Here is a 24763-nt window from a genome sequence, read left to right as displayed (position 1 = left end):
TACTTTTTCAGTTTTGATATCTTGTGATTTTGGAATGATGTTTCCACGTTTCCAACAAAGCTCCTTTTTTTCATTTCTAAACAGTTGCAAACCCAACACTCGTGCAGTATCACATTGCACCGGCTCTTTTGTTACCAATCCATAACACGCTAAATGATTTACGACCTTTTCAATTGATGTCTTTTCCAAATTAACAATTATGTCGTCAATTTAGTGGTCAGTTGCTTTACTAATACCTGCATTGAGATTCAACAGACTGCCTAAGACTGAAGACATTATTTTTGGGGCAGAATTTAACCCAAAACCAAGACGTGTAAGATAGTATTTTTCTTCTTTGTAGACTACCTTCTGATGCTCCTACAAACTCGGATCGATATTTATTTTCATATAGGCGCATCTAAGATCAAGCGTTGCGAATTTGTCACCAACAGTTCTCCATTTTCTAACTTTTTCATCACATGCGTCACTTGAGGCATTATGTGAATTAACATACTGATTCAATTCGCGAAAGTCCAGAACAGGTTGTATCTTTTCTTTATTTTTCTGCTCAACAGCCATTAACGGGACAATCCCTTTTGTACTTTTTTCTTCTTTGTTGCATGGTTTCAACCAGCCATTTTTACCCATAAGTCCATTTCGTCATTAAATTGATGTAACAACTGGGGTTTTACCTTGTACTGCGCGACAGAATTTCTCAGTTGTGGTTGACCTTGTTTCCATTTATATTTAGCAGTCCACTTTGTACCATCAAAATAAGCATCAAAATCCTTGTCCTTTATACCAATAGCTTGTTTCTCTGCATGAATTGAAACAAAACCAAATTCAATTTTTCCATTGTACAAATGCACTCCTCCATAGCGATTAATGACATCCATACCAATAATAGCATCAATACAGTTGAAAACACTTTTCAGAATCATTAGTGATGTTTTGAGCTTTTTTCCTTCAATAATTAATGTTACTGTAGCTTCTCCCTCCGTTTTCACAAATTCTCCATTAACAGCCAACACCATTAGTTCATTTCTTCTGTTACGAACACCGGCTTTCTGAGCCATGTTGTTTGAAATAATGGTTCGAGTACATCCGCTGTCAACCAGTGCTTTTTCAGCAAAGGTGTTCACTTGCACAGTGCATATTGGAAGTGCCGTTAGTTGTTTAGGGAAACAGCTGGCGCTCGCGATTCCCCATTTAAGTTTCCCTAATGCGACGAACAAAATCTTGCAATGTGTCCAGATTCTCCACATCTAAAGCATTTTATTCCATTGCTAACAATTTGTTTCTTCGAAAAACAGATTCGGGCAACATGTCCAGGTTTGCCAAACTTGTAGCAGTTAAAATCAGTAGCGGATGGTTTTTTAACATGTTTATAGAAACCAGAGATTGTTGTTGAAACATACTCTTCTTTTTTTTTCCGTCATGAGTACTCGTGCATGGTTTAATGCATCCTGTAAACTGATCCCAGATATTTTGACTTGTGCTCGTAGCTGCTTTGAAATTTCACCCGGCAATCCAGTTATGAACGCTCTTAGCAATAATTCTTCGCTTTCAACGTTGGCCAAACCCATAAGTTGACGTAAACTGGCCAAATACACATCAACAGATTCACTGTCATTCCATCTTCGATCTCTGAACTGCTCGTAAGCTTGAAAACCATCGACTGCAAATGCATCTAGTAGAGCTTTTCAATGTCCGCAAATATATATTTTCAATGTCCGCAGCGGCGGTTTTTTGGCTCTCCCCAAGTTGCTCATATAATGCGAACGCACTACCTTCAAGAAACAGCGGAATGATCAATGAAAGATTGCCCATATTTTGCAGCTCTCCCACCAGTTTGATCTTTTTCAGCCACACTACAACATCTCCAGATCCATCAAATTTTCCAATCATTTTCGCCTTAGATGCCATACTGCCGAAATAGCTTGTTATTACGACAACTTTGTTTTACTTTTATTTTTTGACTCTTTTTATGAAATTCTATTTACAACTTTTATTAGGTCTTGCAATAGAGAAAGTCTTCTTTTAATAAGCATTTCTGATAATGCATTTGATCGAATCATATGACTTTCAGTCAGCATACCTTTTAGCCATCCATGAACTGTTACTGAATCAGTGAACACTGACAAATTCTTTATATCATACTTAGCAGCTAGGTTTATCCCACGCACCACAGCATCTAATTCAGCAATATCAATAAGAATAATAAATATAATATGAATTTAAATGTGCTTTTTTTTAATTGTCGATTGTGATTTGTTTGAGATTTTTTTTTTTAAATATCTTCACTTCCTACAAGATATTCACTATTTTTTTCGCGAGTTCAGCGCACAATGCAAATGCAGAAAGAATTTTCAGCGTGATGAAGAGTATTTAAACTGATAAGACAAATACACTTTCGCCAGAATCAGTAAAAAATTTGCTGATGATACAATTTAATTTTAAAAATCTTAACTGCGAACAATTTTTTATATACAGCGAGGATAATAGACCTTTATTAAACAAAGTTATAAGCAAAATCAAATATAATTTCACGTAAGTTATTATTAATTCATCTTATTATCTTTTGTATCAATAAGTAGATGGTGTATTTTTGTTTAGATTGTTTAGTGTGATTTTTAAAATATAAATATATTTCAAAAACATTATTAACTTTTTTAAATTTACATTTGACAAAAATGTAGAGAACTTAAAAGATGCGCATAGCAATATATAATTGACATACAATACAAATGATTTTTTTTTTTTTTTTTTTTTTTTTTTGTTGTTTGAGGTTTTTTTTTTATTATTATTAGAAATTTAAGATATGCAGTGCCGGTTTAACTAACGGACACTCTGGACACGTGCCTGGAGGTCACGGAGTTCAAGAAGTCAGAGTATTTAAGTAAATTTTTGAGAGATATATAATATTAAAGAAAAATTATTACTATTGGTCTCTATCGTTGACTTCCTCTCATGTCCCTAAGATTTTTGGGACGCTGCTATTGCAAAGATCTTTGCAATAACAGCGCATACGACGTATCGCAAACTAGACTTTTTTTTTTTAATGACTTGAAAAAACTTTCGAGTTCGAACAAAAGGGTAAAAAAAGAAACTTAAAAAAAAATTAAAGAATATAATGTTGATAAAAGAAATTTAAAATAACTGGATATTTTATTTATTGTTCATTCTCAGTAGATTATCATTCCGCGAATTAGACGAAAAACTCAATACCCAACGGAAACTTTATTGAATGTATTGAACTGTTTATAAAATTGATATTTTCCTGTTTGTAAAATTGATCCTTTCCTGTTTGTAAAACTGATCCTGTTTGTAAAATTGATTCTTGTCTAATACTTGATAACTCGTGGAAACAAAGGAAAGGTACAACACCTTGTACTTATCTAAAGACATTTGCGAAGATCTCATACATTTAATAACCGCCGAGGTTAAGGAATTTATAGATAATATCCTTAAGCCAGCATGTTATAGTATAATTTTTTATTTACTTTAAACAGAAATTCTTAGTTAGCGAAATCAAATTTGCGAAATATTTCTCAATCATTGTTGATTCTATTACCGATGTGTACAAAACGGAAAACCAGTTAGGCGGCTCTTAGCATTCATTTCCATGCATAATCATTTTGCAGCTTCCGTGCTGGAATCGTTTTGAAAAAGTTAAATTAGTATGCAATCAACGTTCAAATTTGGCGTGGCTAGTCATACGACAATGCCAGTAATATGTCTGAAATCTACCTAAATTTACAAGCGAGAATAAAAAAGATCGACGTTTTTGCCGAATACAATCCATGTGCTGCTCACTATTTGAACCTCGTAGGAGTGAGTGCCGTGGAATCCAACGGAGCTGCTGTTAATTTATTTAGCTTTCAAGAAACTTACAACTTCTTTTCTGCATCAACGCACCGATGTCTCAAAGTCAAAGTTCCTTGCTGGAATACGTGTTAAGGTTTCCTAGACTCTCTCACAAACTCGTTCGTCAGCTCGTGCTGATACTTGTTTAGCCATTGAAAAGGTTTATTCTATTAACAAGGCGATTAAGAGTTATTTAGATAATCAAATAAAAACATATTTTATTTGTGATTATGCATACTTATTAACAAATATTTTCTATATAGGCTCTTCTTGATCTTAACGACAGTTAGAAAGCAAAACCAAGAGCAGAGGCCTTCGGACTTTTGACCAAAATGTAACGACTTGGAACAACTTTTAATAGTCATTCGGAACAGAATCATGGAAAAGTTCAACAAAGTTTACAGGAAACAGCAGTTCGTAATTCTTGATTTAGTTATAGTTGAAGAACAGTATAACTCTCTGGAGCATTACGTGCGGCAAGTTCGCTCCAATATCAAGGAATATGAAAAGAAAGCCGTGTCTTTGGTAAACACGGATGAATATGTTCAAAGGTTTTGAAGAGCACGCAAGAGGCATTACTATGATGAAATTAATAGTGTGGAAACTACAGTATTTTCTGGGTGATCTTAAATGATTGCCGACGTTAATGAGATCACAGACAAACTAATGGGTGATCTAGATAAAAGAATAAAAGCCTATTCTGGATTAAACTCTCTGTTTGGTTTTCTTGTGAATCTCTGCAGCATGAATATCTCGGAGATTACTTGCAGTGCAAAAAAACTTGTTGACCGATATCCTACTGATCTTAACTTTCACTTATTGAACAAATGTCTTGATTTTGGTGCTTTTCAGAAAATCTTACAGATTTTTCTATTGTTCAAATAGAAAACCGAGTATTGGATTCCATCGACCTAAAAGATATCATATCTGCATTTGCCAGCTTAAAATGCAGACCAAAGGTGTTGTAAAACCTATACTAATTGCAGCGTGTTTTTAATAATAAATAACGCGAGATGCTTGTTTAAAGATGCTTGTTTACAAAAGAAAATACATTATAAAGCCTCAGCGCAACAAAGGTTTTTTTTATTTTAAATCACTGTTAAATTTGACTACTAGGAGGCCAGCAGGGGCCAGAAGACCTAAAATACCGGGAGGCCAAGAAGTACTTAACCCGGTCCTAAATATATAGTTCATTTTTTTAGACATTCATAATTGTCCAGCTGGTAATTCTACATACAAGTACAAAACACATAATCGCCGATCATAAAATGCTTAAATATAACCACACAGTTTACATAAATTTATGTCACTAAGTTAACAAAATAAACTTCATGGTAACTTACAATCTAAAGCATCAGACACATTTCTCGCTAGACTCGGCCATTTTTAAAATACATTATAAAAAATTAAAACACAAAATAAAAAAGATTTTTTATGCTTTTAGTGTATTTTAAATCAGCAAAATCTCCCCTAACTTGTTGTAATTACAAATTTTTGCTGGTTTGTAAACTTTAAAATAACTGAATAATAGATTGTCTCATTTTTCCCACAAAGACCATGTGTTAAAAACAAAAGGTTTTTACCTTACAAATCAAATTAAGCTAAATTTTCTTTTTGATTACTGAAAAATAAAGATTTTTTTTTCTAAAAATAATCAGCACAAAAATGATAAAGTTTTTATCAAGACTAAGAGTTGCATCGATCATGTCTTTGCTAAGAAACGCTTTGAAAAAAATAATAGCTTCATTAAGTCAAACTAGCTATTTTATCATCAAACAAGTCGAACATTCCAACAAACAGGTGTGCTTAACTGAGCCAGTAAAACCGCTTACTAAATTTTTTACACTATCACTACAGATCATATTATTATTTTTTTAGATCTTAATTTAATTTTAACGATGTTTATGTTGCAAAATAATCTGCAATAATATGTAGATCCGTAAACTGTCAAAAGTTCAAATGCTACCATTTTAAGTTGGTTGCAACGGTGCTCTGTGATAAGACCGTAAAAACAGAAATGTCTTTACGGTCTTATCACAGAGCACCGCGAACGAGCATTTAACTTCGGACCTCTTGGTTCTATGCCAGAACTTTAAACACTGCGCCAAGGCTGCAATAATTAATTGTCATCGTTTAAATTCAGGTATTCGAAAGCTTTTGACAACAAAAGTTTTTAAAATGTTTGATAAATTGACCGAAACCTTTAAGAACAGCACCCTTAGCCAACGGACTTTATTATACAGCAATAGATCAGAATATCTTTCATTATTTTCATAAAGTAATAAACAAACTTTGCGTTGATTTAATGCTTTAGCAACAATTTTATTAACTATTTTTACTAATACTTTCATTACCTTTTCAATCTCTTGAAGAAATGCTCACAGAGCTCTTTTGGTGTATAATTAAAAAAAAATAAAAATGCCATGTTCCATACCTTTTCTAAAAAGGGCGCTAAGTCTTTTTTTATACCAGTCATACACTTTGCACTATCTTCGCACAATACTTTGCACAATACTTTGCTCTGACATCACTTTATTTGGATCAATTTAATTTTTTGTCAAAAATTTGAATATTGAGAAATTAATGCCTTCTTCAAGAGTTTTTGAAAGAAACCAAAGTTAACAGTTCTTTGTATATAATTTTGTGATTAATTTCTATTTCTATTCCAACAATACAGTTTTCACACTGATTGTATTTATGTTTAAGTTCTCTTTTAAGCAACTCTTTGATATAATGATTCACATTCAAAAGTTCTCATTTTTTTGGACGGAATAATTGTTGCGTGCACACTTTTACGTCAAATGACTACTTACTTTATTTTAATAAAATTCTAGCCAACGTTTTTTTTTTAGTGTGTTTATCGAGGTGATTCAAGAAGTCATTACGGTCTTATAGCAGAGCATCACAGAAGAGCAAATTAACTAGGAAATTTACATCTCCTTCCTTACCGTTGTCATTTATTGGCTGGAACCTGCTTGGTATCTAACCTGGGACCGCTTGGTTCTGAGCCATAACTCTAACCACTGCGCCACGGCTGCAGCTTTAAATCCTTAGTTCAACATATTAAAAATAGTTAAAAAGTATATGTATTTCTACTTTAATAAATTAAATTTATCATTTGTTTCAATAATAATAAAATATATATAATTTAGAGATGCTGAAAAGCCACACAATTTGGATAAAAGAGCCGCCGGTTGCCGACCCCTGTTTTAAAGTTTTAATCATAGTCATAAGAAATAGATTTATTTTTATTTTTATTTAAATTCTATTTCTTACAGTCAAAATTCACCGATGCAATGTATTGAATGTATTGCTGCAATGTTGAAATTCACCGCTGCAATGCATATATAACTGTTTAAATAAAAATTTAAATAAATTGTTTATTTGATTTCAGCAAAATGCTTCACAATACATTAGAAAAACAACAAAATCCATTTTGTCAGAAGAATTAACTGTTGCAACTTATAAAGTCATATAAGATAAAAAATCTTAATGAGATTTTTTTTCTTGTGTTACTTTATTAATTTTATAAAAATTAATATATTATTATAAGATAAAAAGTGTGCATATCTGTTATGAAGTTATAACAGACTTATGTCATTGATTTGAGTGCTAAAATCAATTGCATAACTGTTATAACTTTATAACAGACATAAAAAAATATACGGATTTCTTGAAATTAGAAAAGATATTTTCTCTTAGTTCTTAATGTATACTTCTTTAGATCAGCAAAAAGAACTTCTGGTTTAATATATAATTAAAAGTAGTTAGATCCAATACGTTCTCACTTTTAAACAATTAGTTATAACAAATCTCTTTAGAAAGATTGGTATTAAATCTATACTCCACCGCATTAAAATTACTCCACCGCATTAAAATTACTCCACCGCATTAAAATTACTCTACCGCATTAAAATTACTCCACCGCATTAAAAGTTATAAATAATTTGCGATTCGTAGCTTGAATGGTGTCTTACTGATGTCGAAACTTTTTCTTTAGGGTCAGGGTTTTCAGTAATAACAGTAGCACGATGAACAATATTGTATATTAAAATTTAATGTTTAAATGGTAAAGCAGTTTTTGCAATACAGCCAGGGACGTATTAGGGAGAGAGGAGGGTACCTTTTAAAAAATTTATTAAAAAATTAGTTGACAAATTTAGACATTAGAGTCAGAAATTCGGATTTTTATTTGGGAGTCAGCTAGCGAAGATCTTTTTTTTTTCCTTTCTATTTTTTAGATAAAAAAATCATATTTTTTTCACGCCTCTTTAAAATCTCTACGCTACGGCCCTTAATACAGGTGCAGGTTCCTATATTCAGATTTATATTACTGTTTAAAAACTTGTTGTTATGTAAGCTAATTACTTTTCGCATACAACTGTAACTAATTTATTTTCAGCTAAATTGTTTTAAAATAAATGCTTTACTAGAAAGCGATAAATTCTAAAAGCATATAGCATTTGCATTGTCAAATTTCTCCTATGTTTAAAAAAATAGAACAACACAAAAATCTTCTATCACTTCATACTTATTGTTGCAGTATCTTATTTGACATAAGATTTAACTTTAAATTGGCTGTGCACAGCCAAGAGCCCATGGGCTCTTGTGAAATAGTTGCAAAATTGGCGATATTTTTGAGTACTCACTTTAGTGCTTTTCTGACTTTAAGTACAACAATTATGCTTGTTGCAATTATTGTTCCTTTAACAAACCATGTTTACAATTACTATTTCTTTAACAAATCATGACACAATTATCTTTTTTCTCTTATTAGTAGTTCTAGTCGTGGTATGTATTTATTTACTCTTTATTTTATTTAACTTATTAGAAATTTCTTTTGTATCATCTTGATTAAAAAAGCTGAACTTTGATGCAGAAATATTTTTACCATTCCAATTGACTTGATTATAAACTTTATTGTATTGAAAGTGGAAAGCACCAAAAACAAATAATGGAACTGGCAATATCTAAAAGGAACAATAAGTTTTATTTTTTAATACACCTTTACATTTAAAACGTTTCTGCATCTGTTTTTGCAATTCAAAAGTACAAAATGCAACTATGCTAAGCGGGTGCATCGATGGCAATGATGCTAAACTGCAACAAGTGCACCCGCGCTTCTGATATTTTCTGGCGAATTCGCTAAGTTTTGCATAGCGTTCAGAGCCCCGGAGCGATTTTTTATGCTCCGGCTAGTTCCTGTGTAATGCTAGTATTTGTTTTATTTTCAAAACATGGACTGTTGAATAAATTAATGTTCATAATTTTAATCTAAAATAATTGTACGGATTTTTTTTAAATTACTTAGGCAATTTGCATAAAAATTAAAATTAAATGCAAGCAACTTAAATAAAAAATTCAACAGCATAAATTTATTATATTTTTACGAATTGTAAAATTTTTTCTTGTTTTTCTTTCATAGACAACAAAACAGTGGTTATGATTATCGCTTAAAACCAGAAATATTAAACTTTTTACTAATTATTGGGAAATTAATTATTTCTTGAAAATTTTTTAACTCAAAGGTTTGCTATATCTGTTTCATTACGTTTTTTAAATTCACGTTGATATTTTGTTCTACAGGGATATATCCATATTGTTTGTGCACTGTATGATTATGACATTCCAAACAGAGGAGGATGCTATTTTTAAAAATACTGCTTTAAATCAATCACAACAGTTAGAGCAAACTATTAAATTGGATCAAATTTCAACAAATATTCATAGTATGTACTTTTTGTGAGTGTGTTAGTCACATAACTAGTAGAGTGCCTATATAGGCCTAATATATTTTTTGATAATTTAAAGAGGTGTATATAAGTTAATTGTATATAGGTAATGCAGGAATCGCCAACATTTGTGGTTTAAGCAACTTAGGAAATACATGCTTCATAAACGCATCTTTGCAATGCCTTTTAGGCACACAGCCTTTAAAGAAAATTATAATGCAGACAGATTTTCAAATCAAAGTTAGCTTATTGTTAAAGTTATTATTTTTAATTTTTTAATTTATCATAAATTTTACTGATTATTAACAATACTTAGGTGCAAAATAAATATATGATAAATCATACTGGTTAGAATTTATTTTAAAGCCTTTTTTTTTTATGTTTTATTTTTTTTTTAATTTTTAATACCTTGTATTAATATTCAAATTCAGAATTTTTTTTAAATTCAATTCAATTACAAAAAACTTTGAACAATTTTATAATTGAAGGTAGGTTAAGCATCAAACATAAAGTGCTCCATCTAATATTGCTTTTTAGTACAAGAATTAAAAAGTTAATCAACTAGTAATAAAATTTGGCTAAACAATTTTCACTAAATTTTGTACTGTCATTATAGTTAATTGGGCTAAAGTATAGAATTATATTTTTAATAGTTTGCACAAAATGGTTTGCTATCATGCATATCTGTTGATGATCAGAAGAGGTCTTGTACTGTCTTTTTTTCCATTTCAATAATGTCATTATAGTTAACCAGACAAAAAAATGACAATGGAACTTTATTTGAAAATATAAAGTCATGCATCTATGATAAAAAATATCCAGTTTTTGGTGCTAGTTTTAATAAATTGAACTCTTATTTTTAATATTCTAGATTTCCATTTGAAAAAACCTTTATTCTACTTATAATGAAATTAAAACAATTAAAATATAAATTACAGTAAAACTTGCAATACTGCAATGAAATTTTGCTAATATTTCTTAAATAACTTACTAAAAACAAATATATTTTTCTCAGTTTTGTCTCATCATTTCTAACTTTTTAAAATATAATGTCTGCAAGTTTTCTTTACATCAACATTTGTTATTAAACAGGAATAGAAAAATAAGTAAAAAAAATAAGTAAAGGATGATCTTTAGCAGAAATATAATTTCTTAGTTTCATACTAAGTGATTTTAATTTAGTTGGAGTTTATGAAGCAATTGCAAGATATATTTGTAAAGGTTGAGAGTGGAAAGTATTTAGTTCTACATTTAAAAGCCTTTCATCAAGTTCTTTCCAAGTTGCATCCTGTTTTTGGAAATTTTAAGCAGGTGATTTTTCTTTTTCTTTAAAGTTTAAATAAAGTAAGTAAATTAAAAACAGAAATATATTTAAATACTTGAAGTATATAAGCAGATTTTTCAAAGTATAACTGTGTAATTTTAAAAATTGTAGTTATTATCATTTTAATTGCAATTCTTTATAATTGTTCAGTTGCAATAATACATATTTATTTTTTATATTATTTATCTATATTTTTACATTATAAATAATATCTTTTTTTTTATTAATTATTAAATAATATGTATTTTACCTCTATATTTAAAACAATGAAACAAATATATGTTTATGACCACTGTGTCATTAAAAGTTATTCATATAAAATTTTACACTAAAATATATTATTTGTGGAGACATATTCATATACATTAATTTTTTAATTTGTCATGAAGAATGGTTTTTACCTAAATTTCTCAGTTTTTATAAATTATACTGCAATTTAATACAGTATAATTTATAAGAGTTTTTTAGTCACGATGGTAAAAACTGGAATAGTTGTCTAGAATGGTGAAAGTTCAATGTAATTATTCAAATTGAATTGATATAAAAGTTTTCTCAGCAGTAGAATGCAGTGCCAAGTTTTAGGAGGACATTAAACTGTAAAATATCTTTAGTGGAGTTTCATGAGTATCTGCACAGCTATTTATTATATATATTTTTCTTTTTTCTTTTTCTGTTAATCACCTCGCCTCAAGGCCGAGAAGGCCACTACAGATGAGCAGGCTACTTAATAGTGGTTATAACCCTCTCTCAACTCTATAACTCTGAAATACGAGCCTTGACAAACAAGACTGCTGCACGGAGAAACAAGTTAAGCACAGTACTACCAGAGACAGGGTGGGGATCGAACTCGTAACCTCTCGCTTATGAAGCGAGCGATTCACCACTACACCACTACTGCATATACCACCACTATATAATGTTTTGAAACAAAGTGAACTAAGCAAGTGGTTAAATATATATATTGTTTTTAACCTTATAAAAAAATAGCAAAGTTATGCATTTTGACAAAAATGATAATGTTGCAGAAAAGCGGCGTGAAATCATTTTATTATTTTGCTTTAAAAAATTCTGGGATGGAGTTTATTCATTTTTTTGTTTCTTTTAACAAAGATAAAACAAACACATAAAACAATTTTTAAATACATTCCATATTTATAAAATTTTATTTATAAGCTTTTGTTTTGATGTTATTTAATAAATCAATTATTTTTAAACTAAATAAATATTTATAAACAATATTTTAAAGTTTTAAAAAAATATTTAAAAAAATATATCCGTAAAGAGATTCATTTACACCTTCAATGTTTTAAAAAATTCTCTTTACTTTTTTTATTATTATATTTCTTAATTTTTTAAATATTTATTTCTTTCTTGTCTTATCCGTCAATATCCTGTTAAAATTGAAACATAAACAGCTATTTTCACAGCCACATATGTTTTTAAAACACATTAGCACATGCAATAATTTTAATAACCTGAATTCTATAATTATAATAACCTGAATTCTATAATTATAATAAAGATAAATATTGTATTTAATATTAATTAAATCAAATATTTGTTCATAGCTAAATATTGTTTTTATTTATATCTAAATATTATATTTATTTTTAATAACAAAAAATTGATAACAAAATATAAATATTTTTTTTGCTTTCAAAAAACCTATTAAAGTTTTTTTACTTTTTTTTAAATAAAATGTAATTATCATTTGCTTATTTTTCTAAAGACCCACTAAAGGGTTCAACGATTGTTCATTATGCAGTTATCAAGGAAATGAAAAGAGAATTAAATATAAATTGGAGATGACTAAAAAGTAATAAACGGCGCTTTCATTTTTAACAATTTAATTAAATTAATTAGTTTTTACCATATTTTATATTAATTTAATTTTAAATTTTGTGGTAAAATGGTTGTTTTTGCTTTTGTCCATAATTCTTGTTTTATCAGAGACATACTTACAGCATATCAAATCAAATGCTATTTAACAGGATGTAAATATGAATATTATATGTAAAATATACAAAAGCTTCAGCAAAATCTTATAAACATTATGTTGACACAATTTCTCTTTTAACAATTTTAGATTCACAAGATAAAGCTATCCAATATATTTGTGACTATCAAAATGCTCAACATCAATTAAATTTTCTGTCAAACAATCATTTCTCTCATAAATATTTTTTTGGACTTGGGTTTGTGTAGCAATCGTTTTTATTTTTATTTTCCTTCAATCTTTTCTTTTTCTGTAAAAAACTAATTAGGAATTCGATTTAAAAAACCATAAGGAATTTACATATACAGTGGTGGCTAAAAATTAAAGACCACTCATTTTTTAGTTGGTTTCTTAATCTTTAAATTAAAATTAAGAAGATTCTAATTGACATATTAATTTTTTTTTTTTAATATCTTGTTAATTAAAACATACAGATTAAAGTGGTATAATTTTTTTAATCTAATTCTAATTAAATAGCTTTTAACTTATTAAAAAACTGATGAGTACTTATAAATCTTCTTTAAATAAATTGGACAAAATTTAACGACCACTTTCAAATCTTTAATTGGCACTTATTAGAAATAATAATCCATTATTTTTTTTAACTGTCTTTATTGCTTATTACGTTGGCTATAAAATAAAATGTCGAAACCTGAGTTTCGATATCAAATAAACATTTATTTTTTGAATTGCAATAAGGATATAAAAATATTGCAAAAAAGCGTGCAAAGATCGAAGAAAAAGACAGATACGCGGCTCTTGTATTAAAAGAAGAAGGCTAAAGCATCAGACAAATAGCAGAAAAGCTCGGAAGGTCTCACTCTTGCATTATTAACATAATTCAACGATACAAAGAGACCCGGTCAATTAATGATCGTCATAGGACTGGACACAATAAAATTTCAAATGACCGTGATGTTCGCTTGTTAGTGAGATTAATGAAAGAAAACAGATAAGCATCATCTACAGACTTGTCTACGAAATGGACACTGTCAAATGGTCTGAAAGCAAGACCTAGAACTGTGCAAAGGGTCCTCCACAATTTAAATTATTTATGGCGTGCTGCTGCAAAAAAACCATGGTGCAAACTACATAAAAATTGTTCAACAGATCAGTGGAGCCGTGTGGTCTTTAGTGATGCAATGAACATTGAGGTAGACAACAGAAAAGGTCACGTAATGTTGCGTAGACTTCCAAGCAAACGGTTCGATGAATCATGCATTTTGAAACGAACAAAACAAGGCAGTGGTTCAATAGGCATTTGGGCCTGTATGAGTGCCTGTGGAGTTGGAGTTTTTTCATTTATTTGATGGTAGACTCAACAAAGAAAGGTACATCGAAATTTTGGAAAACTCGCTTATTCCTAGCATTGATTTATGGCAGTTGCAAGATGGATTTATTTTCCAGCAAGATAATGCGCTGTGTCATAAAGCGCATGTTGTTAGCGATTGGTTCAATTCTAATAAAATTCAAGTGCTTCCATGGCTTGCCAATAGTCCAGACTTGAATCCAATAGAGAATTTATGGTCGTAGCTTGATCACAAGCTTGGTAAAGAACAACTTTACAATTTCTCATCATTTGAAAAATGTGCCTGATGAAGTAATCAAAACTTTAATGAATTCAATGCCAGAATGAGTACAAGAGTGCTTGAAAACAAATGGAGGAACAACATGTTTCTAAATTATTTTTTTATTGCTTTTTGGAATATTTTTGAAACTAATCTTAAATTTTTTTTTCCCATTTATATTTTTTTTATTCTTCATAGTGGTTGTTATTTTCGGTTAAATTAAAAAACTTGGTTAAATAAAAAATATCGGTTGTTAAATTCGGTAAGTCAAATAAAAAAAAAAAACAGTTTTAAACATTAAAAAGAATGCTTTTCCAATATTTTATTTGTTCGTTTTTATCTGTTTGTAAACTATATTTGTATAATTTTAATGTAACAAGTATATATCAAGGGTTAAATTAAGTGATCGCGATTTGCAAACTCTGGAAAAATATCTGGTCTTCAAAATTTTAGTTTATGCAAAGCCATGTACTTTGTTTTCAAGGAGCAAATTATTATAAGTTTGTTAGCGAGAAAGTTATAAAAAACAAAACAAAACAATAAACTTACGACTACAAAAGTAATATCCCATTTTTTGAATATCCACTTTATTTTTCTAGATGTTTTTCTACTTCAATTTGGGATTACTTATGTTTGAACAAAGAATAGATTTTAAAAGTTTTAAGTGGATTATAAAAGTAATAACACTATTATAGTGTTATTACTTTTATAATGCAGTTAGTTACGAGAGTTTTATTACTTTTGTAGTTGTAAGTTAATCATTTCAAGTACCGCATTGTAATTAAAGTTATTTTATTAACGCATTAAAAATCATACTAACAGTTTTTTTTCTCGCTATAACAAAAGTTACAAATAAAATCTAAGCTCTTATTTAAAAAATCATTTTTATTATTTTTTTCAAATATGAACTAAATTTTATTTTGAAAAAAATATTTTTTTTATGAAACGTAGAATAATGTTTGTTTATTTTCTTATAATTTTACAGTTGGTTTTTGGTTATTTTATTAACTGTTCATAAATTTTTTCTTATTTAATTTGTAAACTCTTTTTAATAATGTTTTTAAACAATAAAGAGTTTTTTTTTGTTATTTATCAGTTACCGATAAAATATTTGTTATCATAATTTATTTTCATAAACTAAACGAACGTCATTAAAACTCTACATTATTGAGTTAACAATAAACAAAACTAAAAATAGTTTTATATTTAAAAGGAATTATATATTTAAGTCCTTAAGATAAAACTCAAAACACTTTATTTTTTTTAACTAATTTTTAACAACAACAAAAAAAAATTATTAAACAAACTGTTTCTTTAACAAAAAATCTATTAGTTTACAATTGTGGTTAAATGCTTTTACTTACGACATTGTTTCTTCTAAATAAACAACACGTTAACGACATTAAAAGATAATTTAAATATTCTAAAAGATAAAAGTTTTTGCGTAGCGCAAAACTGCTGAACGCATAGGCAAATTGCCTTTTCGCAGGCAAAATGCGAGCTGCGTAACACTTCTTAACAAGACCTGATATATATATATATATATTATATATATATATATATATATATATATATATATATATATATATATATATATATATATATATACATATATATATATATATATATATTTATATATATACATATATATATATATATATATATATATATATATATATATATATATATATATGTATATGTATGTATGTATGTATGTGTATGTATATATATATATATATATATATATATATATATATATATATATATATATATATATATAATTCTATAAATTGTTGCATTTGGAAGTACGTTAAGGTAAAAAATGATTCTTTTACCAACAAATACGTCACTTTTAATTACTTTTGACTTTCATCCAACATTTCCGTGTTGTCAGAAAGTTAAAACCATTGATTTAATTACAAATTATTCGTTTTTTTAAATTTAATTGACCAGAATGTTTTTAAAAACATCCTGAATGTTTTAAAAACATTCTAAATGTTTTTAAAAATATAAACAATGTTTTATTTTTTTAACTGTAAATCATGCGCGGAGTGTTGCTACATTGACTATCTTATAGCCTGCTGCTACAAGGGAGTGTTGCTACATCGACTATCTTATAGCCTGACTCACAAGGGAGTGCTGCTACATGGAAAGTACATGTTTTAGAAACATTCACAATGTTTTTAACGATATAAACAATGTTTTTATTTTTATTTTTTTAACAAAATGTTTTCATTTTTAATTTTTTTAATGAAATGTTTTTATTTTTATTTTTTTACTGTAAATCATGCGCGATGTAGCAGCACTCCCTTGTGAGTCAGACTATAAGATAGTCGATGCAGCAACACTCTGCGCATAATTTACAGTAAAAAAAATAAAAATAAAAACTTTGTTTATATTGTTAAAAACATTCAGAATGTTTTTAAAAACATTCTGGTCAATTAAATTTGCGTTTTTGTGGTTTTTTAAAAAACAAATGATTTGTAATTAAATTAATGGTTTTGACTTTCGTCCAACACGCAAATGTTGGACGAAAGTCAAAAGTAATTAAAAGTGACGTATGTGTTGGCGTATGAATCACTTTTTTCCTTCCGTGCTTCCCAAATGCAACAAACTATAGAACTATATATATATATATATATATATATATATATATATATATATATATATATATATATATATCAGGGTGTTAGCCAGGAAAAAAATTCATACAGCGTTTTAGCGGAATTGGGAATTTAGGTGCCACCAAAAAAAAAAAAAAAAGGTAATTAAATTCTGACATTTTTTTTTTTTTTAAACATCTTTACTTCCAACAAGGTTGCAAGCAGCCACTAATTAAAGTTGGAAGTTACTGAAAGAGAAAAGATGAAGATTGTAGAGCAAGATAACGATTGACGGATGACTTAAAAGATTGCAAATTATATGAATCAGGAAAGCAAGATGAAGAAAGCAAATTCCAAAGAGCTGATGTAAGAAGGAAAAAACTAGACAAGTAAGAGTTTTTGGAGCACTTAGGAACAGTCACATAAAAAAGGATGACACCTAATTGAATGACTAGTAACACGAGAATGAAATATAGTAGATGGCACAAGAGACACTAGCTCTTTAGAGCAGTGCCCATTATAGTATTTGCAGAAAAGAGAAAGAGAAACAACATTACGACAATGTGATAATGTTTGGAGGTTGGCTGCAAGAGCAGGTCCAACTATGTTTACAACGCGTTTTTGCACCTTGTCTAAAAGAGAAAGGGCATCGTTAGAGGATCCGCCCCAGATATGGCAACAATATTCTATACAAGGCCAGATTTGAGATTTATAGAGATAGAGAATAGAATCCGAAGTAAGAAAGTGACGAGCTCGATAAAGAGATGCAACCTTAGCAGATGCTAATTTTGCAACTGATTTGATATATGGTTTCCAAGAAGATTGGAAATAAGAGTTAATCCTAGAAGATGAAGAGTAGGTGACTCATCGAGTACATCACCGTTCATAAATATAGGAAGATCTAAATTATTACGATAACGATTGGCTGAAAAAAATTGAGTTTTATCTGAATTAAAGTTCACCAGCCACTGTGAGCCCCATGCTGTAGCAGAAGTGAGATCCTTTTCAAGCTCAAATGCCCCCTCCAAGCAATCATAGGGTGTTGGTTTCTTATCACGACAAGATTTGGCATCTATATATATATATATATATATATATATATATATATATATATATATATATATATATATATATATATATATATATATATATATATATATATATATATATATATATATATAGATGCCAAATTTTATCAAAAGCTTTTGAAATGTCAAGAGCGATGGCCTTAACCTCTTCACCTTTATCTAATGCACGATAAAGTTATTACTGTCAGTTATTACTGTTAGCAAATTAGCTGTAGAATGAGAAGGTCAAAATCCATATTGATGGTCAGAAAGTAAGTTATTAGATTCAAGATAAGAAATTAAGTGTTTGTTAATTAAAGATTCAAAAACCTTGCTTATGATAGGAAGTAGACTTATGGGACGGTAGTTAGACAAATCAGATCGCTCTCCTGAAATTTTTGAAGATAGGGATAACAGATGCCGCTTTCCAGCAGGCAGGAAAACAAGACTCTGATAAGCACTTATTGAATAGTTGTATGGTATGTTGTCCGGGCCACAAGCTGTAGAAGTGTCTAGGCAGGAAATCACTTTAGATACAGATGCTGGAGTGATATGAATGTCAAGAAATGGATCAAACTGTTTGTTGGCAATATCAGGTAGAACCCAACTAGTGGAATCAAAAGATGATATTGATGAAAAGTTTTTAGCAAACAATTTAGCTTTGTCTTTAGGTGAGGTGACAAAGTCTGAACCATACAAGAGAGGTGGATTTAAAGATTTGCCCTTATTATTGATATTATTAAAGATTCTCCAGAAGTCACGAGAGCCTAATTTTTGAGATCAGATACGTGATTTCATAACCTGAGAATAGTGGGTTTTGGCGTTAGACAAAACCTTTTTACAATTGTTTCTAGCAGTATTAAACAGACGTCTGTTTTCTGAAGAATTGTTTTGCTGATAAATATGGAAGTAACGGTTTCAATTGGCAATCGCAGCAGCACAGTGTGAGGAAAACCAGGAGAGTGAGGCTTGACCTGGAATCGCCGAGAGGGAATAAAAGATTCTATGCCAGCCTGAATCCATGAAGTTATGTAAGAATACATTTGTCGACAGGAAGACGAAAGATTTCTACCCATGGGCCATATCGAAGAAAATCACGAAAAGAGTCCCAGTCAGCTCTACTGTAGTTGTAAGCAGTTCGATAATAGGGGGATTCAGGTGATGAAGAAGAAAGAGATATTAGTTTTAGAGAGATCAAACTGTGATCAGAAGCACCAAGTTAGATCCACTAAGTCAGTGCTCAGTTTCTCCACATTCACCAAGGGTGAATGTGGAGAAACTGAGCACTGACTAGGATCAGAAACAAGACATAAGTCAAGTAGAGAAGGTAAATGATTCAGGTTGTCTGGAAAGCGAGTTGGAAAGTTGACTATTTGAGTTAGGGATTGAGAAAGGCAAAAGTTGTGGGCTTTAATGCCTGCAGAATCACTGACAATAGAGCCAAGCCATTCAGAGTGGTGAGCATTAAAGTCACCGACAAATACTATATTAGCTGATGGATAAAGAGAGAGGGCTTGGTTAATATGATCAGAAATAACGTCAAAAAGTGTGCAGTCTTGAGATGAAGGAGAGCGATATAGAACAAAGAGAAAGGCAATAGAGTGAAGTGGTGCTAAACGAAAGCTCATAAAAGAATAGTCTGTGGATTCAAACCTAATTTCACGACAAATCGGTGAGTTCTTAGAATGTAAATGCCGAGGCCATGCATGTGACTATTGGAGTCTTTACGAATTAGAGGAAGATAACCATCAACACTAAGATCACAAGATTAGACAGCCGAACTCAAATTAGTCTCACAAAGAGCAAGTAGTTCTGGTGAACTTTGCAAGAGATAAGACTCCACAGAAGAAAAGTTTCTTCGAAGACCACGAATATTAGTGAATGATAGGTTTAGAGAACTTGGTGATGATGATGGTTTTTTGTGTTTTATAGTTTTTGGTACTTTATTCATTTTAAAATTAGATTGAAGAACTTGACTCAAAGCAAGCAACTGCCTCGTTACTACTAATAAACCCTAAGTCGTAACAAAGGGCTCCATATGTGGCCTCCGCAATGCACACCAAAAGTACAAACAGGGACACCATCCATGCGCAACATGGCACTGTTAATACTTTGATATTTATCAGCTGTTGATGGAATCAGCCTCTCTGAGAGCTACCACAGAGTTCGGGAAACCTGACTACCAGCCGGCCTCAGAACCATAAAACTGAGTTTTAGAGCTGTAACCTCATTAGGAGATAATAGAATGAGTTGCCTAGTCATAAAAACAGAGACACAAGCAAAACCCATGCATTGAGTCAAGAAGATCCAGCATTCAACATCCTAAACTGGAAACAATGTATTAAAAATAGATCTGCGCTAGCCTAATAGATGAAGAAGGGGTGCGAGGCTGGTCAACAGATAGAATCTGTTTACCTCTTAAGTCTTTGCCTAGGAGGCCTTCTACAAGACAGTAGCCGGGTGCATTTAACATCTGCCCAAGATGAGTATTTTTATCGAGACACCACCTCTATCCTTTACTCAACCAAGAACCCCAAGGCAGGGGGTGTTTTAAATCAGAGTTGGCATCTCCTAGCCTTTGCCTAAAAAGGCGTATCCTACAAGGCAGCAGGACATGAAGCAGATTGTACTGGGTTACATGTTACCAGTAGCAGGATAACCTGATCTGACTTAGGGTTAAAAACTTAAAAAAGTAGATACAGTTTTTTAGAAACAATTAAGTTTCAATACAAATTGTCTATTTTTGCTGGGTTATTCATAGGAATATTTTTCTATTTTATTTTTCAGGAATATTTTTATATTTTATAAATGTTTAATTCTAATTATTCAACTTGTTTCATTTTGAGCAATCTTCGTCAGTTTTCATTTTTAAATCGCTTATCTCCTTTGTTTAATATTATAGAGAGAACACAAGAACAAAAGACAATTGTTTGCAATTTTTTTAATGAATGAATTAATAAATTTATTCATTGAAACTTTGATCTCTTTTAATTGCGTACATCGCTTTTAAATACAGTTGTAAAAGGTTTAAACGATTAGTTACATATATTGTCTTCTGTTATTTTTATTTTCATTTTTAAATTATAAATGTAAAAAAAAATGCTAAATAGTATTTAATTTTTAATAAAACATTTTTGACGATTTCCAAGATCCTATTGTAACTTTTTAACTTGTTAAAACAACTTTTTAATTAACGGCAGTCAATAAAAAACACTATACGTTATATGTAGGAATGCCAGAATTTTACAGCTTTTACGAAGGAAAACACTAAAAAAAAATTATTACAGGTTTTTAAAATCCATAAAATTTTAATTTTTGTAAAATCCAGACATTGGCAACCCTAATTATATAGAAAGATTTTGAATGTTTCAGTTTTTAAATACTTTAGCATTTTAAAACTAAAAATTTTAAAATACTTAAAAAAATTTTCTTAACTTTCTTACATAGGTAATGGTATTATTGTTCATCATATTTTATATTACAATTTTTATCATAGATATCAAAATTTTTATCATAGATATCAAAAGTTAAAAAACTTATTTAAATCGATAGCTTTTAAATAAAAGTTAAATTAAAGTTTCCGAAATTTTAACAAACTTTTAATTGAAAAACTTGGTTGGCTTGCCAATTTCCGTCAAATATAATGCTACTTTTAAATACTCGGTGTAGTTAAGGCGATTTACAAATTATTCGAACTTATTTATTTGAAATTAGCATGATTTTATAAGCGTATTATGTCCAAACAAAAGCTTTAGATGTTATATATTTTTTCGCTTCAGGTTTTTTTAATATTTGAAAAAACTTTTCTTTTTTTTATATAATTTTCTAATCCTTTTTACTACCCATAATAATGAATTTAAAGAATACCATTTCGGAGTCTTTAGATCACTTTCGCTCATCGGCGTTAACTAAATTTAGTTAAAAATCTATTGAAAAAGTGCCTTAATTTTCTATAGATCCTAGTTCTAATCGTTTCTGTAACCTATATTAGCTTTATATAGTTGTCAAAATACAATATTTCTATCAATTTTTACAAAAAATACAAGAGTTCCGACCAAAAAAAAGAACAAGCGCCAATAAACGATCGGAACAGATCAAATTTTTAATTTATGATGTTCATTTTACCTAAAAATCGTGTTTATTTAAAATCTTATTCAAATTTGGACAAGCGATTGGAATTTTAAAAAGATTTAAAAAAAAAGAATCTACAGTCTGGGTTTTTTTGCTTCAAACATTTATATTTTATGATAACGCAAAATTTATCATATTATTTTTTTCGTCTTTTCATGATTCACAGACCTGATCATTTAACGGAAATATGTCGTAGTCAACAAAATATCATACAGACGCTATAGTATTTTAAAATGAGGGCATCAACTAAATTTAATCGGCATATTTAAATATCTACTAAGTTAGGTATTTAAGTAAAAAAATATATTTAAATGCAAAAACTAATTTATTTTTTTTTCAATTTACAGATATACATTAAATATCTACGTAATTTTGTATTTGTAAATTAAAAAAAAATTTTTTTTTTGTAATTATTGTAAATATTGTTAATAATTAATAATATTACATTATTTAATTATCTTCGTTTATGTTTTACGCAAATATAAAATATATAATACGTTTCATTGCATGTTTTATTTTTGATTTTTTTGTTGTTATTTTCAGTTTAATTTACCAGCTAACTTATTTTACCAAAATTATTAATAAATCTTTTAATATAAAAACGTTATTAACTTATTTTAAGTTATAATATTTATTAATATGCAAATTTTATTTGTAACTTTCCTAACTTAAGATAAACAGCAAGAATGTAAATTAAGATTTTTTGAATAACAAAAATAAATTAATGAAATAATTTATTAAACATATTGAACAATTTTATCTGGAGAATAACTGATGTCAATTAAAAAGTCACAAAAAGATTACTTTATCCAAGTTTTTGGTATCCAGGAACTCTAAAAATATAAATAAGTTTATAAACTACTAATTGGAAAAAATTAAGACTTTTAGGTTAGAGGAACAATTATTTTTTGAACCTGGAGTCCTTAGGTATAATGGCGGTAAGGACTCCAGGACTCTGGGCCTAAAAACAATAAGTTTTAAGTCATTAAATCTCATGAACCTTTTTCTTATAGCAGATCATAAGTCAGCAATCATGTTTAGAGCTTCTGGACACTACAGACAAAAAGTAGAGATATAAAGCTGGAGTCCTTTTGGGACTCCACATCCCTGTATATATATATATATATATATATATATATATATATATATATATATATATATATGTATATATATATATATATATAAATATATATATATATATATATATATATATATATAAATATATATATATATATATATATATATATTATATATATATATATATATATATATATATATATATATACAAACAACTTTAAAAAGTATTCTACACAATAGAGTGCTCAATGTTATTAAAAGAACAGAGCAATTATATATTAGTAGAAAATCACTTAACAAAAATTTTTTCCATTTAACACTGTGTTTCATCAACAAAGATTCAACTGTGTTTCATCAACAAAGTTTCCTGTATAAAAAACAAATGAGCTTTGGTTTGAAAGTAACTGAAAATTCATTGGTTTTATTTAATTTTTGAAAAAGGTCACCCACCTTGACCCTTGATTACTCACTGGCTCCCATTTATCAGCGAATTTATTTTTCTTCAAAAAAAAATTCACTGATGTATGGGAGCCAGTGTGTAAAGGGTCATTTTTTTCACTGATATAAAAAATAACCTTTTCAAATTTCATTTAAAAATTGTTTCTTTTTTTGTATATAAAGTTTAAGCAATTCATTTTTATTTAAAACCATTATTATTTCTATGAAATTCTCTATGAAATTCTGGTTCTTTGAGACCCAGGATGATATACTTTTGAAGATAAAAAAAAATCACTGATATGGTAGCCAGTGTGTAATCAAGGGTCATGGTAGATGACCTTTTCCAAAAATTAAATAAAGCAAATGACTTTTCAGTTACTTTCAAACCAAAGTTCATCTGTTTTTTTACAGGAAACTGGAGATACCAAAAAGTCAACATGCTAATATATATATATATATATACAGTGGCGGCCGGTGACAATAAACTTTGGTGGGGCCAGCAAATATTAACCAAAAATTATCGCAACGATTCCCTGTCGGCGTAACTGATACTTAGGTGTTTGTTAGGAATTTTTTGGTCGCTAGCGTTTTTTGATTGGTTGAGAGAGTTAAGCGCTAGCATACTCCCAAAATAAAGCATAAGTATTTAATGGCATTGAATCTTTTAAACCTACGTAAAAGCAGCAAAAACTGACTGAAAACTGCCCTGATAGTGGTGCATTATGATTTGAACAGATTTTGATATTTCCTCTTGAGATTTTTATTTTAATTTTATGGTAAAAACTTTTAGTTAGTTTGAAGTAAGTCATAAATTTAAAAAATTACGATCAACACTATAATTTTCATAAAGGTATAATATATTTTGAAATAAAGAATGATGTTAAAAACAATGACTTGAGCATATTATTTATACAAATATTCTGCTCTTATCTGTTTCATAAAAGAAAACAATTCGATTACTTTTTGATTAAACTGATCAAT

General features: G+C 29.1%; 1 protein-coding gene across 1 annotated transcript in view; it reads left to right on the top strand.

Annotated features, from left to right (window-relative positions):
• The first annotated feature begins 9269 nt into the window (after positions 1 to 9269).
• LOC100201342 (ubiquitin carboxyl-terminal hydrolase 32) overlaps positions 9270 to 24763 on the top strand; it is a 63942-nt gene continuing 48448 nt past the window's right edge. The window contains exons 1-3 of the mRNA XM_065788857.1: positions 9270 to 9575; positions 9685 to 9818; positions 10761 to 10889. Coding sequence (XP_065644929.1) covers positions 9461 to 9575; positions 9685 to 9818; positions 10761 to 10889 — 378 coding nt within the window. The 5' untranslated portion in view covers positions 9270 to 9460. The remainder of the gene's footprint in view (positions 9576 to 9684; positions 9819 to 10760; positions 10890 to 24763) is intronic.

This window comes from Hydra vulgaris, chromosome 01 (genome assembly GCF_038396675.1).
Source record: "Hydra vulgaris chromosome 01, alternate assembly HydraT2T_AEP".
NCBI classification, from domain to species: Eukaryota; Metazoa; Cnidaria; class Hydrozoa; order Anthoathecata; family Hydridae; genus Hydra; species Hydra vulgaris.
This window is presented reverse-complemented; position numbering and strand designations above follow the sequence as displayed.